At 36.1% G+C, this 15,299-nt stretch overlaps 1 protein-coding gene across 3 annotated transcripts in view; it reads right to left on the bottom strand.

Moving 5' to 3' along the window:
* The window catches only part of HCN1 (hyperpolarization activated cyclic nucleotide gated potassium channel 1), a 200,980-nt gene that overhangs the window by 38,768 nt on the left and 146,913 nt on the right, over positions 1–15,299 (bottom strand). For all 3 annotated transcript variants that reach the window (XM_074932746.1, XM_074932745.1, XM_074932747.1), the window contains one exon: positions 2,820–2,966. In XM_074932746.1, coding sequence (XP_074788847.1) covers positions 2,820–2,966 — 147 coding nt within the window. The remainder of the gene's footprint in view (positions 1–2,819; positions 2,967–15,299) is intronic.

Raw genomic sequence — 15,299 nt, forward strand, 5'->3', positions numbered from 1 at the left:
TGGCCTTCTTGGCCCCCTGGGCACACTGCTGGCTCCTGTTCAGCCGGCTGTCAATCAACACCCCCAGGTCCCTCTCTGACTGGCAGCTCTCCAGCCACTCCTCCCCAAGCCTGTAGCGCTGCTGGGGGTTGGTGTGGCCCAAGTGCAGAACCCAATTCTTATGCTATGATAAACTCAAAGTAAAATACAATGCAGGATTAATTAAAAACTTAAGAAATGCAGTAAATATTTATTCTTGCATGATGCAGCTAGGGTATCTGTGCTATCACCTAAACATTATAGCCTTGATTAGTTTCTGGCATGTAAGATGGCATATCCCATCCAACATACGAACAATTGTGTTCTGCCTTTAAAAGGCTCTAATTTATTATTCATTAGTAACATCAAAAAGCCACTACCTGCACTACCAAACTGCACATGTTAAAGTGGTAGCTAAAATAGTATTTGAAACTGCTAAACTAAGCAAATGCCCAAGCAGTGTTCCAGGTCACAGTGCATGAGCTGCCACCAGAATTTGGACAGATTGGTTGGAAAACCAGTTTTGGCACTGCCTCTTAATTTTCTTTTTTTTTTTTTTTTGGTCTTTTTCTGGGGCAACTACTATGTTGTCATCAGGGCAGTGTGCAACCTGATTGTAGCTAAGTAAGTTTTTCTTATATAATACAAAGAACAAAGACGACATGCTAAGTACAGCATGATCATAACAAAAACAGAAGCCACTCCTGTGAAATTCTATTCTTACTCCACGTTTTTAGTGGCTCATGTATTTTTGAAATTTTCCATGCTTGATCTCTCCACAAAAGTGCTTTTTAGTTTTTATGCTTGACCAAATCTGCCTTCCTGCTCTTAAGCAATAAGCAAAAAGGAAGGGAAGCGGACAGGACTAGGGGAAGGAGGGAGGAAGGGAGGAAACAAAGAGGGAGGAAGGAAAGGAGGAAAAGATAGGTAATTAGAGTGCCATAACCGAAATTTGTTGTTAGTAAAAAATTTTGCAATGGAAGGTTATTAGACTTCGTTTATGGAGAAATGCTTTCCTTAAAAGTGGAAACAACTGAAACTGTTCTGATGTCAGCCACTGATGTGTCAGTACATGCTTCTGATCTTTTAACAGACCCAAAGTTCCATACTGACCAAGATTCATGTTTTGATTGTCACTGTACTCTAGGGAAAATTCCCACAGTTTTCTGTCCTACATGACAGATTTGTATAGTACATTGTCACCGTGACATTTCAGAAGCTACCAAGAAGAGCCACAGGGTAAACTGGCAGAGACAGTGCAGAAGCCAGAGCCCTCCAAAACACTTACAAATTCACAATATAACCAAAGGACTCAGGCTACATATATGTTAGGGAATTAAATTGGCCCATGAACTGGAATTCAGTCATCTGTACTGTTAAATTGTTAGAACAATCATGGTTTGGCCTGATTTTGACTTGAACTATCTAGCAATGACCCAGCAATTTTGGGTATCATTCACCATTCCCAGTTGGCAGTTTGTAAGGAGGGAGGTCACTATCGGACTTTTGTAACACAGACATGGCAAAACTGTACCAGCTGTCCTCAGAGCCTGCGAATGGGAAAGGCATTGTTTCTTATAACTAAATACGGAACTTGATTGATTTTCGCAATGGATTGTATGACAATGTTTTCCCTTCACAACAAAGAGCAAGATTCAATGGTACAGACAACCCATCACAGACCTATGCTCTTACGCCACAGAACTTGTGGCAACTTTCACATATCTTTTCAAAAGTACATACCCTCCTGTGTTCTGTTGGGTGTTATACATACATTTTATATATATATATATGTACACACATATATAGACAGACATATGCAGCACCACTCCTCTCATGGCAGAGGGTACCAAAAGGCATTACTTGAAAATTACACAGATTTCATCACATATCAGCCTGTTTCTCCTTTATTCTCCCCTTTTCTATTTTTTCCCCCTGTTTATGCTTATTCTTCTCTCTGAATTTTTCAACTTGGTTCTTCTCCTGTTTTTTTTTTCTTTAGTAGAGGATATAACGAACAGATAACACAAACATCCTTGAACAGGTCAGGCATCAGCACCACCCAACAGAAGACAATCAAATTTATATTCCCATTAAGCAGCTATTGCTTTTACAGCAAGATGAACACTGCCTTCCTCCCACACGAGCACCTTGCCAAAGAAAATTCCAACTGCTTCCGCCCATAATGTAACGCAATGTAATATAACGTTACACAACACAACACAACACAAGGTAATAAAAACCTCCAAACTGGAATACAGACTACAGTTTTAACAAAAGAGAATTTTAATAGGTTGTATATCCTAGCTTCCTCATCTCAGGTAAAGACCATTTTAACCAAGGAAGCTAATTCATAGAATGAAATAAAGCAGCCCTCTCTTCACTGGTGGCTTTCAGTGGTTTCATCTGCACAGATGTGTAGTTAGCAAGTGGGTAGAGCAGAAAACACCTTTCATCCAGGACCATTCTAGTCCAATACCTCTCTGTTTTAAAGAATGGCAGAATACCATGAGTTTCTCTCAACAAATAAGGACAGGATTTTACTCTTCGACATCCTTGGGTGGCAGGGACTCTAACAGACTGCTACAGAACAGAGTGTAAATCTGCTTATTTCTTTGTGTCAATTTCATATAAAATTCATACTTCTGCTCATTCATTGACTAGGTCAAATGAGATTAAATCAATTTACAGAATTCATTTAAATCAGTTAACAGAATTAGAAAGAACATTTCAACACAGAAACAGCAAAGACATCAATGTTTTCTGTACCATGAAGAACTACCCATGTATTTTAATCTTACCTCCCTGAGTGGATCATTGAGCTCATTCAGAATGTTTTCTTCATCAAAGATCTTGCCTTGGTAGCGGTGCTCATAGTAATCATGGATCTTCTGGCGCATTTCAGCAGGTAACTTGTGGAAAGACATGTACTGTTCCACTTGTTTGTACTGTCAGGAAAACAAAAGGAAGAATCAGAAAAAGCCCATACTTTTTTACTCTCTAAAGGTGCCTAGAAAATGAAAATTCATGTAAGTATCCACTTAAGCTTTATGTATTTTATAAGGATAACATTTTATTCATATGTCAGAAACCTCACACAAATATTAGTTAATTTAGTATTATTCATGTGACAGCACAACTATAAATTACAGAAACTGTCTTTAGTGCAGTGCTAATATCCACATCAATATATAAGTTTTAGAAGCCAAACCTCACCCTTTTCATGTGTTCCCTAAATTCCAAACTATACAGGAGTTATGAAAGTACACAAATATAATTTTTACCTCATTCCACGCAGCAGACAGGGAAACTGTACAAAGGGTTGATCTATGTCTCTACTGATGCATTTGGAGAGAGTTTAAGGTGTGGAATTTCAGAAACTGGCTATGCTGTATTAATATGCAACAGATTGATGTGTATGCTTACAAAGTGACTGAAGAACAAAGCTAAAATCTGTGGAGATAATGAAGTAGAAAGCATTGCTCAGGAGGAATGAAGAGAGGAGAGAAGCGGACTGGAAAAATAGGCATGGCATCAGGAAATAGTGGGGGAAGAGAGGTGACAGGCCCCGGAATACTCAGAAGACCTCACTTCATTTATCTTGTGCATTTGGTCTCCTTGTTCCTATTAGTCTTCTGTCCTGTCTTCTGTATTGTTTGCTTCCCTTCTTCAGAAGCCTTTTTGGATAGCATAATTTTCAGGGAAAGTAGTCCCAAACTAACATACTCAGAATTGTACTGTACTAAACTGCATGATACATCCGAGACCCACAAAATGGAGAAGTTGCCTAAACAGCAAATGGACAAGCATCTCCTGACTAAGACTTTGCCCCTCAGACCTCCCATACTGTCTCAGCTGAAGAGGATAAGGCCCTGAGACACAGAAGGATAAAACCCCTCCTAGGCTTACAGGTGAGTTACAACTTGGTAGGAGCTTGGTTTACTTATGTAAAGAGTCTTAATTTAATTTTTTATTCATTTTTTTCATGCTTAATTAGGCAATTTTAACTGTTTTCAATGAAAAAGCCAATGAAGTCTTAATTAGGATCAGCATCTCTGTAGAGCAATTAAATGAATTATAATGTACATGCACTCCTTACAAATGGCAGCACATATCCTTTAACTTGTATAATTGAAAGCTGCTCCATCCTCTGGAATTTAAATTAGTTTTTGCTTTGTAAAGTGGCAAAAGATTACATGAGGCCACATGTACAACATGCATTCCACAAATAAGAGGACAGTAATTTTGCATAGGAGTATTCAACAATGTATAATGAATATGTAAGTCTGATTTAACCTCTCTACGTGCTATTTTGCACCTCTGAAGCAAGAATTCTTTATCCCCATTCTTTAGAAGTGAGAATTAAATTTGCATGCTCATCCTTGGTTTCCGTTCTGATATGGAGAAATTTATCTCTACACTGTGGGTTTGAATCTGAGTTTTGAGTCACCACAAGACAGATATACTCTACCATAAACAAAGTACTGCTTCTAAAATTACCCTACTAATCAGTTACAGCTAATCTAGACACAGATTTATTTAGAGGGAAGGTACAAGATCGCCCAGTGCTGTATGTATTTCACCAAGGTGGTCACACAGTCCCAGCTGCCGTGCAGTGCTCCAGCTTTTTTGCAGCAAAGCCAAGGAGGAGATGCTGCACTGCGCAATGTCCTCTTTGTGTCTGTGTCCAGTCCTCCATTGCCACGGTCTCGTGTAAAGATACGTAACTTGTCATGTGTCATAGCACACATGGACAGGGAAAGAACTTCACTATGCTCTCTAGCACAGAGGCTGAACACCTCAACCCAATGTTATTTGCATATAAATATGCTTGAGCAACACAAAGAGTAATCCTTGCTAAAAAAAAAAGATACATTAACTGAAGTGTATAATGCAAGACAGCTGCTAAGGACTTTTATACCAGAATGACCTTGAAGAAGAGAACATTCATGCTAAAATCAATTTGCTTTGCCAGCAATTTACACTGCTCCTTCCATTAGTGCTGTTACTTGAATAGGTGCTTTCTCCCACACAAATGAGTTCTTTTCTCTACCAGGGTTTATGCTTACACATGAGAATTGAGGGAAACAAAAAAAATAAAACTAGTAGGAACGTAGTGCTTATCATTGGTCTGTCTCAAAATGTTTCCAAATTAATGACACACAGAATAATAGGAATAGCAACATTTTCTTTAAAAAACCTACAACAAAGAAGTTAAAAGTTCCAGCAAGGAGTTTAAAATTCCCAGAAATATTTAGCCATCTAAAATACTATCAAGGTCTTTTCCCATGTCAAAATATCTGACCCTCTGTGTATACAGTATACTATCACTATCACCCTGTAATAGATCTTTTCCTAATCTTTCTCAGTGTGATTCATTCATGCTACTACTACTCTATTCTTTACATTTGTTTATAGCATGCATGTGAAGTGTTCCATCAAAACTTTTTACTTATTTTCTTCAGCAACTGATACCTTTCACTAACTCAGTCCAAGTAATGATTGCTTTTTTATTTCTCAGAAAAGCAAGTTCATTTTTTCAGCCTGCTATATGTTATTGGCAATACTGAGGGCTTTCCAGATTAGTTGTCAGGTGGTGTGTCACATGCCAGGTACAAAAAAGTGTGCTACAATGAAGATACAAAGAGAGCAATCTTAATGTGGTCTTGTTCATTTTGTGTAATAAACCACTATTCTGCCTAAATTAATCTTGAAAAGTATTTTCTCTGTGGGTACCACAGATATCAGTAATGCCTAGAAACTGAGATATTTTTCACTTTTAATAATTATACCGATTTTTGTTGGCTTTTCTTTTTTACTCATGAAAAAATGCAAATAACTTAAAGAGAACTGGACTTTTCTGGGAAAAAAATCACATGTCAAAAACATTTTAAAATTCTCATTAGCACTGCGAATCCCTAAATAAATACAAAAATCCAGTAGCTTCTTCCTCTAATTTTTCTAAGTGTTATTTTACATATGAAATTGATAAAATTGTCAGTGAAGTTAAATTTTGTCAAAACTTTGTATTTTGATCATATTTAAAAGAGCTATAACTGATCCTGAGTCATCCATCAGACCTAACACTTGAACCTGCATCTTCATATGTGGGTGGAATAATTTCTCTCTAATGAGTCTTCTCATATGAGTATCTCATATCTTTTCCCTCTAGACTGAAAATTTCGTCTTGCTTGTGGTTTTGATTGTTTGGTTGTTTTTTTCTTGTTTGCTTTGGTTTATTCAGAAAAGAGACACCTTAATACCACATCCACAAAAGTACCTCTGGTGCTTTTCTTACATCTGTGAATAACTTTTAGAGCCACAGCAAGTTCCTTCAAAACTGACTTTAATTTATTTTTTATATTTATTATTTTGGCTTTTCTTATGCCACATGAGAAGCAGCAGAGTACACTCTCTTTTTCAATACCAAATTGCCTTTCCATCCTTGCTCCTGCTGGACACCAAGGAGCACTTGATTTTCCAGGGACAACTAGTAATGGACTCCACATCTAAAGGGATGTTGAAGGCCTCTAAGGCCAATAGTATACTAACTCCAATTCCAGGGTTCTGAGGAGAGAAAGAAGAGACATCCAGGCTATTCAGCTGAGCCTGCGCTGGATGAAAACATGGCAAGACAAAGGAAAGCTAAGATAAACTTTTTAAAATTAGAACATTGTTTTGTCTAATGTTACTACACACAATTATGAGCTTACTTCCATAAAACCCTAAACATGGTCCAGCTAACCAAAGTATGTTTTCTGGTAATCAAATGCTTTCAGACAGCTTTAAAAAAAAAAAATCTTAATACATAATGATGTAAAGATTGACAACTTACTTTCCTTCCCTGGATCAGCTGGCTTATACTCTGAAATATGGAGATCACAAACCTTCTGATCCTACCTGATGCAGTTTTAAATATTTTTATTATTGACACAAATACCTATTTTTGTACACTTCTGTGTTTCTATACTATCTGCACTTGGTTTGGCGTGTACAAAGAATATGTTCTTTTTGTATTTGAATTTTTCTCTCTCTCAAATTCATTACATGTTGTCTTATATTTTCACAGAAGTAAACTATTTTTGAATGCTGATGCTGTTTTTCATACTTGTTACAACTATGTATTCCTGGTCTATTCAGTATTTCACTGAATGGAAGAAATACTGTGTTGCTGACCACTCCACACCTTGAATATTCAACTGTTTGTCCTAAACCAATTATGTATATTAGTGTGATTTATATATTGCACTGCCATAATTTCAGTAATTTCTATCCCAGTGTTTTATATTAATCACTGAAATTAAAATGCCCATAAATGCTACACAAATGAACAAAACTTCTGAAATAGTCTAGAGCCCAGTTGATTTTAAAGTTAAGTAATATTTCACAGATTTTTACTGCATAGTACCATCCAGTAATAACTATTTCTTTTTTCAGCCATAATCTCATTCATGGGCTCCTTGTGTGTAGCAAAATTCTGCTACTGCGTTCCTCCAGCAAAAGGTGAGTAGTATGACACTGATCATATGAGGTCCTTAGTAGAGCTGGTTAGGAATCTACAGTTATCCTTAAAAAAATATGAATGGAAAAATGCAAAGGAGAGGAGTGAGGCCTTTTTCATAACAATTTTCAACTGAACCATGAAAATATTTTCAAATTAAGACAATATCCCAATCCAGGCAATATCCCAATGAAACCAGTAAAATAGAAACCTGAATGTTGATCTCACAAGATACCTTAGTACTTAAATTGAGCTTACCAGGTCCTTTCCTCACAGTATTTCATAACTAGCAAGTTACCCTTTTTAGCTGAAAAAACTCTCAGTCCTAATAATCTTTACAGCTCAACATTCAGTCCTTGATACAGTGAACCATATAAACATCTGAAATACATGAATAGCATCAGTTAAAAACCCTGAAACTAGTGACATTCGCGTATAGTACCTGGACCTGGACCTGGTCACTCCCAAACTACCTGAATACCTTTCAGGAACAAGTGCCCATGTCAGATTTTTCCAAAATGACAGCACTCAACATTGATAAGTAACTAGTTTTTCAAAGGACTTAGGTCCCTGTACCTTCACTTGAAAATCCAGCTTGAATGATATGCCTTTTGCACTTTGTACGATTTTGTCCTTGGGAATAGGGCCTCACTTCTAGGAAACTTTCCCCAAAAACCTTTAAGCATCTCTAAAAATGTTTACATTCAGGTTCTGTTTCATTTTGCCACAAATGTAATCCTGACCTTAAAGTATATTAATAAAATAACTGTGTTTTTAACATACTGTATAAGATGTAACTGCGAATCACATAAAGACAGGCTAGAAATAAAATAGGAAACAGCACTTTATTGGAGATTTATAAGAAGTCAAAGCCACAGGCTTACAAATACAAACTCTTCAATGAGATGTGTAAAATAGTAAAACGTATACAGTGATTACAAATGTAAAAAGAAAGCACAGGCCATTTGTAAAATTCTTCTGCTGAATTAAGCAAGGTCTGTTTCGCAATTTAGATGCAATAAATTTATCAGTATTCTTAAAATGGTTTGAAATCGCTTGCCTGCCATGTATAGAAGAATCTAAGCAGCATTGTATATGCACGAGATTTAAGTTACTGAGAAGGAGAAGAAAGGTGAGAGAAGGCAATTTGATCAAGATGAAGCCTTTCTAGATAATGAACAAGCAAAGAACCATCATAATTCTTCATGGTTTCTCAACTACATTAGTAAAAAAAAGGCCCCCTGAGATACTGAATTCATTCCCCTGCTACTGCAAAATCTCACATCATTTAACTCCTTACAAACAAATCAAGCCATCTCAGAAACAGACTTTCTCTCTTCATCAATCCTTTAAGGTAAGGATATGGTTTCAAGAAGATCACTGGTCTTATATACAATTCTGACCCTTACTTTAAATTTCAGTCTAAATGTATGCAGATTTAGTTTAAATCAACTAATACTTAGTACAAAATTATCTACCAGCTCCAAAAGCTCCTGGCCCTTGGTATTTCTCTCTGGAGTGTTTATAGATGGGACTCACATCTCTTACCAACCGTGTCCAAGTAGTCTATTCTACTTTTTATTCAGAAAACAGAATACTTGCCCTCTTCTTTTTCATCCATTCTAGTTTGAGTTCATCTTTCTCCAAATGCAATTACTAGAGCTGTACATAAGATTTGAGAGGAAGTCTCACTGATTCGTAGTTCATACTATTATTTCTTTCCCGTCTAGTGGAAAATCAAGATGCATTAAAACGGTTGCTTGCAGTTATTTTATGAGAAGGTTCATCACTCAGATTCTTCATTTTCTTCTTGCCACTGGCAACTGCTGTGCTCCTCATCTTTCAGTTTATAGCAGCAGCTTGCACTAGTATCTGAGTCCTTAAATTTTGAATTTCTGAATTTCATCCTATAGCTATTACTTCACCTCTCAAAATTCAACTCATTCTTTCTATAAAGTATCTTGATCTTTTTGTAATATTAGCATCTGAAGCTTTATACCATCCTAAGCATACCATAACTGAACTCATCAGCATGCTTCTGAAGGTATTATGCAAGTGACAATATCATGCCTTTAGGTATTTTCCTACTAGACGTGCTCCAGCTTGGTATCTGGAAAACTCACAATGGGCCCACGACCAAACTGAGGCAAGGACTGGCAGTAGTACTTGTGAAAGCAAATTTCTGTCGTACACCAGCTTTGCTTGTGAGAGCAGGATGAGGTCTGCATACCCTAAAGCAAACCAGTTCTGTGCAGATGACACATTAGCATACATAGCAGGTGTCACATGGAAGAGATACCAGAAACTTCTTATACATGCTAATACTTAAATGATTTTAATCTTTGTAAATTTTCATATAGTACTACTTTCAAAAAATCAAGTGAATCAAAAGGCAGCAGACTTGAACAGAAACTTTTAAAATTTTAATACTGCTTTCTTGCTGTGCTAAAGTCTTTAAAACTAAACTGATACAAAGATTGGGAAGTTATTAGTGCAATAACTTATTTCAGCTTTCTAATTTAAACCAGTTATCCTGACTCTCACTCTCAGAACCAGAGACGGATAACAAGGGGCAATTAATCTAATTCTCAAATTCATGTCCTGCTCAGATGGAATACTCACCTTTGTCATCCCTATCTCTTTCTCTCCATTGCCCCTAGGGGAGGTATAAATGACTAGCACTGACCAATTAACTAAACATCAACTGTAACCATGTATTTTAAAATAATTAAAGTATTCTAAAATAGGAACCTTTCACTTGTGATACATATATATATAGCAGCTGATGCAATAGGAAAATACTAAAGGATTTCTTCCAAGATCAATCATTTGTCTCTATAAATATGCATCTAAAATTTTAGACATAAAGGAAGAAATTTAATAAATTTGACTATCAAAAGAAGAAAGTGAATGCTACAGAGAGACACTGATGAATCTTTAGTTATCAAAAGCCAGGTGAGGATTTTATATTTGTGTTTCAGATTCCTTATGAAAAAAAGCAGGTGGGTGAGCTGCATTGGAAGTGCAATAAATGAGGTTCCCTCTGAATCACAATAAGAGAAATGTAGCTGGTAAGCCAATACATCAGTGAATGACAAAATGCTCTGAACTACAGAACTGACTGATATATAAAGGATTTCATTCTAACAAGGCAATGTAATTTAAAAATTTTTCCCCAGTTTAACTTTTAAGTAGTGACTAGACCCATGATTCAGGTGACTGTCAGTTATCTTACCTGGCAGAGCATTTGGCATTTTCAAACCAGCTCATCTTAATAGGTTTTTTCAAATAAGTGTTGAACAAAAAGGCCCAAATATTTTCATATTATTCAAATAGACTTTTCTTGGTCAAGGGTTTCTATAAACACACAGTTTACACTGTCACAAAACAATTTTCCAGTGTTTTTTAATCCCTGTGAAAGTTCACTGGGTTTACACCTCAGGAGTTCAAATGTAATTCCTGAATTTTCCACAAAATATAAGCAAGCATCACTGATGTCAAAATCCTTTTTCTCTGTGCTATTGTGCTGTAAGCCTTGAAATGAGCTGAAGGAACTGAGGAGCTTTGCCTCTCCTCTTGTCCTTCATTTTGCTGGGCAGAAGATTTTATTTTCTAGCTACAGAATTTTTGGTTCTGCTCCCCCCCCCCCCCCGAAGGAAAGGGTGAAAAAATTTTTTGAAATAGTTTGGGGAGTGGGGGGTAGGGCAGAGAAGGAATTGTTTCAAAGCATCTAAACAGTGTTGTCTCAGTTTGACATTTTGCTTACTCATGGAGTTTTAGGCACCTCACTTCCCTACAGGAGGTACCAGACAGAAGACAACCTTGCAAGAAAAAATGGGATATTCAACACGGATCTTGAGATACAATACAGAATGCCAGGAGAGATGGCATTTGCAAGGGTTGTTTAAGCAAATACAGTTTAATATTAAGAAAGTACAGTTAACCTATCCAAAACAAAATGTAAAATGTTTTAAGCTAAAAAAAAAATTATGCAGTTTGATGATTTTATTTGTTTGTTTGTTTTTAATGGAAAATGGCTATCATTTGCTTGGAGTGTGGAAAGGTTAATGATTTAAGTAGAAAATTCTGTTTTGTGGAAAGTGTGTTTCTTATGAAAAATACCCACCTACCCCTCAAGCAATGCTAATTTATAGCTCTGGAGATACCAAGAGCTGTACGGACAGGGACAGAAATGAACAATGATCACACATTTCCAAAGAATCACAGCTGGGGAGAGGCTTTGCCATATTAATTGAGAGGTTTTATTGCCTCTTTCTCAAAATTATTAAAATGCATGAATGAACTTAAAAGTAAATAATCACATAATTACACAAACTGTTAAATATTCAAGAAACTTCAATTCCCACTTAAAAATTTAACATATCAAAATAACATTCTGGTTTACAGTTCACAGAAATATCTGTAATGTCCACTATGCTTAAATTTGGTATTCAACTGAATGTCAACTTATCACTCAAAGTCCATTGATGAAGGAATTTAAAAAATGCAAATTGAAGTTTCATCTGACGAAAAATTCAAAAGCACTTTATTTTTATGCAATATATGTATATTTAATTTGTTGAGATTTCATTCTGCAGCAGAAGGATAACTTCATGTGCAATGAATGAGTACTGAAAGAATGTAAAGGGGAATAGTTTCTCTCCTTATGAAAAATGAGAAACACCACTTTTTAAAACTTTTTAAAAACAATCTTTCTGCAAAATACACTTTTTAAGATTAAAATTATAAGATCTACTAAATTCTGTGGAATGACAACATAATGAAAATACATAACTTCCATTTAAAGATGCTATTTTGAATGAAAACACAGTGTATTTTAAAGCAGCCACTTGGATAAAACACTTTACAAACTGTTTCAATAAATTCCATATATTCTGCGATACTATTAACATGGTATGTACAAATTACATGTTGTGTTCCCCCCCTCAAAAATGTGTTATTTCATATGGCAAATTTCCCCCTTTTATGATATCTATCTCCCTCTCAAAAGAAATAACATATTAATTTATTTATTTCACTCAATCATTTGTGAAATTCTATAATTGACTGTTTACAAGATTTCAAAATTATGTTGTAACCCAGTATTCAATGGTTCCATCTCACTAGCTGAGCTGCACGGTTTGTATGTCTAAATATCACATGATACTGCTTCTGCTTGCTGAATGAATAATCTAACCTGTATATATAAAAATAATGTCTGAAAAAAATCCCCGAGGTTTGATTCTCCTGGGAAGAATGTGAATAACATAGACAGTGGGCTACAATTTTTTTCCTTTTTCAAGAACTTCCAGTCTAGCTTCACAAGTGGGTTCTATGTTAAAATAATAATAAAAGACACTAAATTACAGATTAATGAGAAAGGAATTAGAAGAATTGTATAGCTTATATTTATTAATGGCTATTTAACAGACTTTAGATTCAATTTTCTCTTGTCACATTTATTCCGAGAACCTGCTATTTTTCTCTTCTTTAACTCCTTAACCTGTCGCCAGTTGTAAGCATTGCTCCTGACACACAGTGGTGTAAATGAGGTAAAACCAGTATTCCTGATCAAAAAGGATAGGGAAGCCCTACTTTTGAACCACCCATTGTTTGACTGTGGAAGTCAGGGCAGGACATGTCAATACATGCAGCTTTTCCCTCCCAGACTGCAAACAGTGCTATGTAATGAATGTGTCAGCTGGTGATAAAAGGTCCCCAGAGTTATTATCTCTTCTATGCAGTCATTGTCAGTCATACAATCCATCCACCAACTGTTTGTGTGTTTAGATTCACAGTTACAGAATCAAACGGTAATATAGTGAGTCTGCTACTCTGTATTACAGAATCACAGAATTACAGAATCATCTAGGTTGGAAAAGACCTTGAAGATCATCCAGTCCAACCATTAACTTAACACTGACTGATATTAGTGGTGCTGGTGCCTCTAGCGTGGCAGCTAGAATAGAGTGGAGAACATGATCACTGATCAGCTCTCTTCGACAGTAATGTGCATTCCTCAGTACTGTGAAGCCCTCATGTTAATGCGAACACAGCATAGGTCTGAGCTTTTACCTGCTGCCCTTGGCTGAGGACCTGAACAGTTTTTAGATTACTGAAGGACAGAAAGTAGAGGGAGGTCAAAAAACATCTTCCCAAGCTATAAAGAATTCTGGATAATTATTCCTAAAGAGTTTAAACTCAACTTCTATTCAGTCTCACCCAACATTTAAACATATTATCTTCATTAGCTGCTACTATGTATTTGCTATTTGTGGTGCTCATTCTCTTCCATATGTCAACAGTTTTTTCATCTGTATAGGAGTGGACTCAATGACTCTGTTCTAATATTAAAAATAATCTCTTTAAGCTCCTGCTTCATATTCACTAGAGAGCTGCAGCCAGTTTCCACGTGCTTGGACGAAGAGGAATTTCTTTTACATTGGAAATTCAATCAGGAATCAAGAAACACCGCTGTGCCCCTTGCAAGTGTTCCTGTATGTCTGGTGTTTGTACAGTTCATCCTTTTAAAATCCTTTTCATCCTAGCTTTGACTGGGATTATTAGGAAAAGAAGGAAAGATTTTGCATGTTGAAATTTCCCCATGTTTCAAATGGGGACAAGACTCAAATCCCTGTCCCTCTCTCGTATGTGTTCCCCCAACCACAATGGAACCTCTTATTTATGTATAGTCCTCTGGCCAACAATGGCATGTTATTTCATGACCAGCTGAAATTTTGATCTGACTGCCAAGGCGCCAAAGGACAATCTCTAACTGAATATTTGGTCAAACCTGAAGTTAGCACTAACCTTAACATTTACTCATAGGATGATTACCTGTGATGATAACCACGTATACCAAAAATGAGTAAGCATAGATGGTTCTCAAATAACCAGATACCTGCTTGTGCTCAGAAAAGACAGCGAACAGTGAATCTGCTGAAATCAACCATTTGGTTATCTTATTTTAGTAGCAGCAAAGTAATAAGCTCATATCCCTCATATCCCATAGTTGCTGAATGACTGAATTTGCTACGAATCCTAAAATATTTCTATAATCTGCCTTCTTCATTCTTACTCTGCTTAAAACACAGGTATTTTCACAGAAAGAAAAAAACCGTTTATAATCAACCACAGATTAAAACAAAAAGTTAGTTTCATACTGAATGGTATGATAGGTTCACTTTTATAGTTCTTCATCATGAGATGGAACTGAAGTGATTTGTTTAGCCTAAAAGCTATCATCTGTTTACCAACTATTTTTCACTAATTACCCCCCAAAGAGTACTGCTGCTTGCAAGAATGCTTTAAACTGTCATTTTACTTACACACAGTAATTAAACATTTCCTTTCAATTGCCACAAAATATACAATCTCTTATTATTGTTCTTTTCAATTAGTCTAATTGAGAAATGAATTAAGTTATAGGGAATTTTCTGAATAGGATTTGTTTTTTTAGTCAGTTCTTTATCTTGTGCAAATTTGATTTTATTTGGTTTTAAAAAGGGGAGGGAAGGGAAGGAGCATGAAATCCAGGTTCGGTTCCTCTCTTCACAGAGGCAATGACAGAAGTCTGATTTAATGAAACAACTATCAAAGCCCCAAGGCATGAAAAGAAAAGCATCTCTCCTCCATGCTACTATTGGTGAAACTGTATCGAGTCTAAGGCAGGATTAATTTATTTTTTAATGAGAAAAATACTGTACAGATGACAGCTTATTTAAAAATATTAGATATGCTGTAATGGTCTCCTTACAGTTGCCAGTTTTGAAGTGAAATT

Source organism: Athene noctua, chromosome Z, assembly GCF_965140245.1.
Source record: "Athene noctua chromosome Z, bAthNoc1.hap1.1, whole genome shotgun sequence".
NCBI classification, from domain to species: domain Eukaryota; kingdom Metazoa; phylum Chordata; class Aves; order Strigiformes; family Strigidae; genus Athene; species Athene noctua.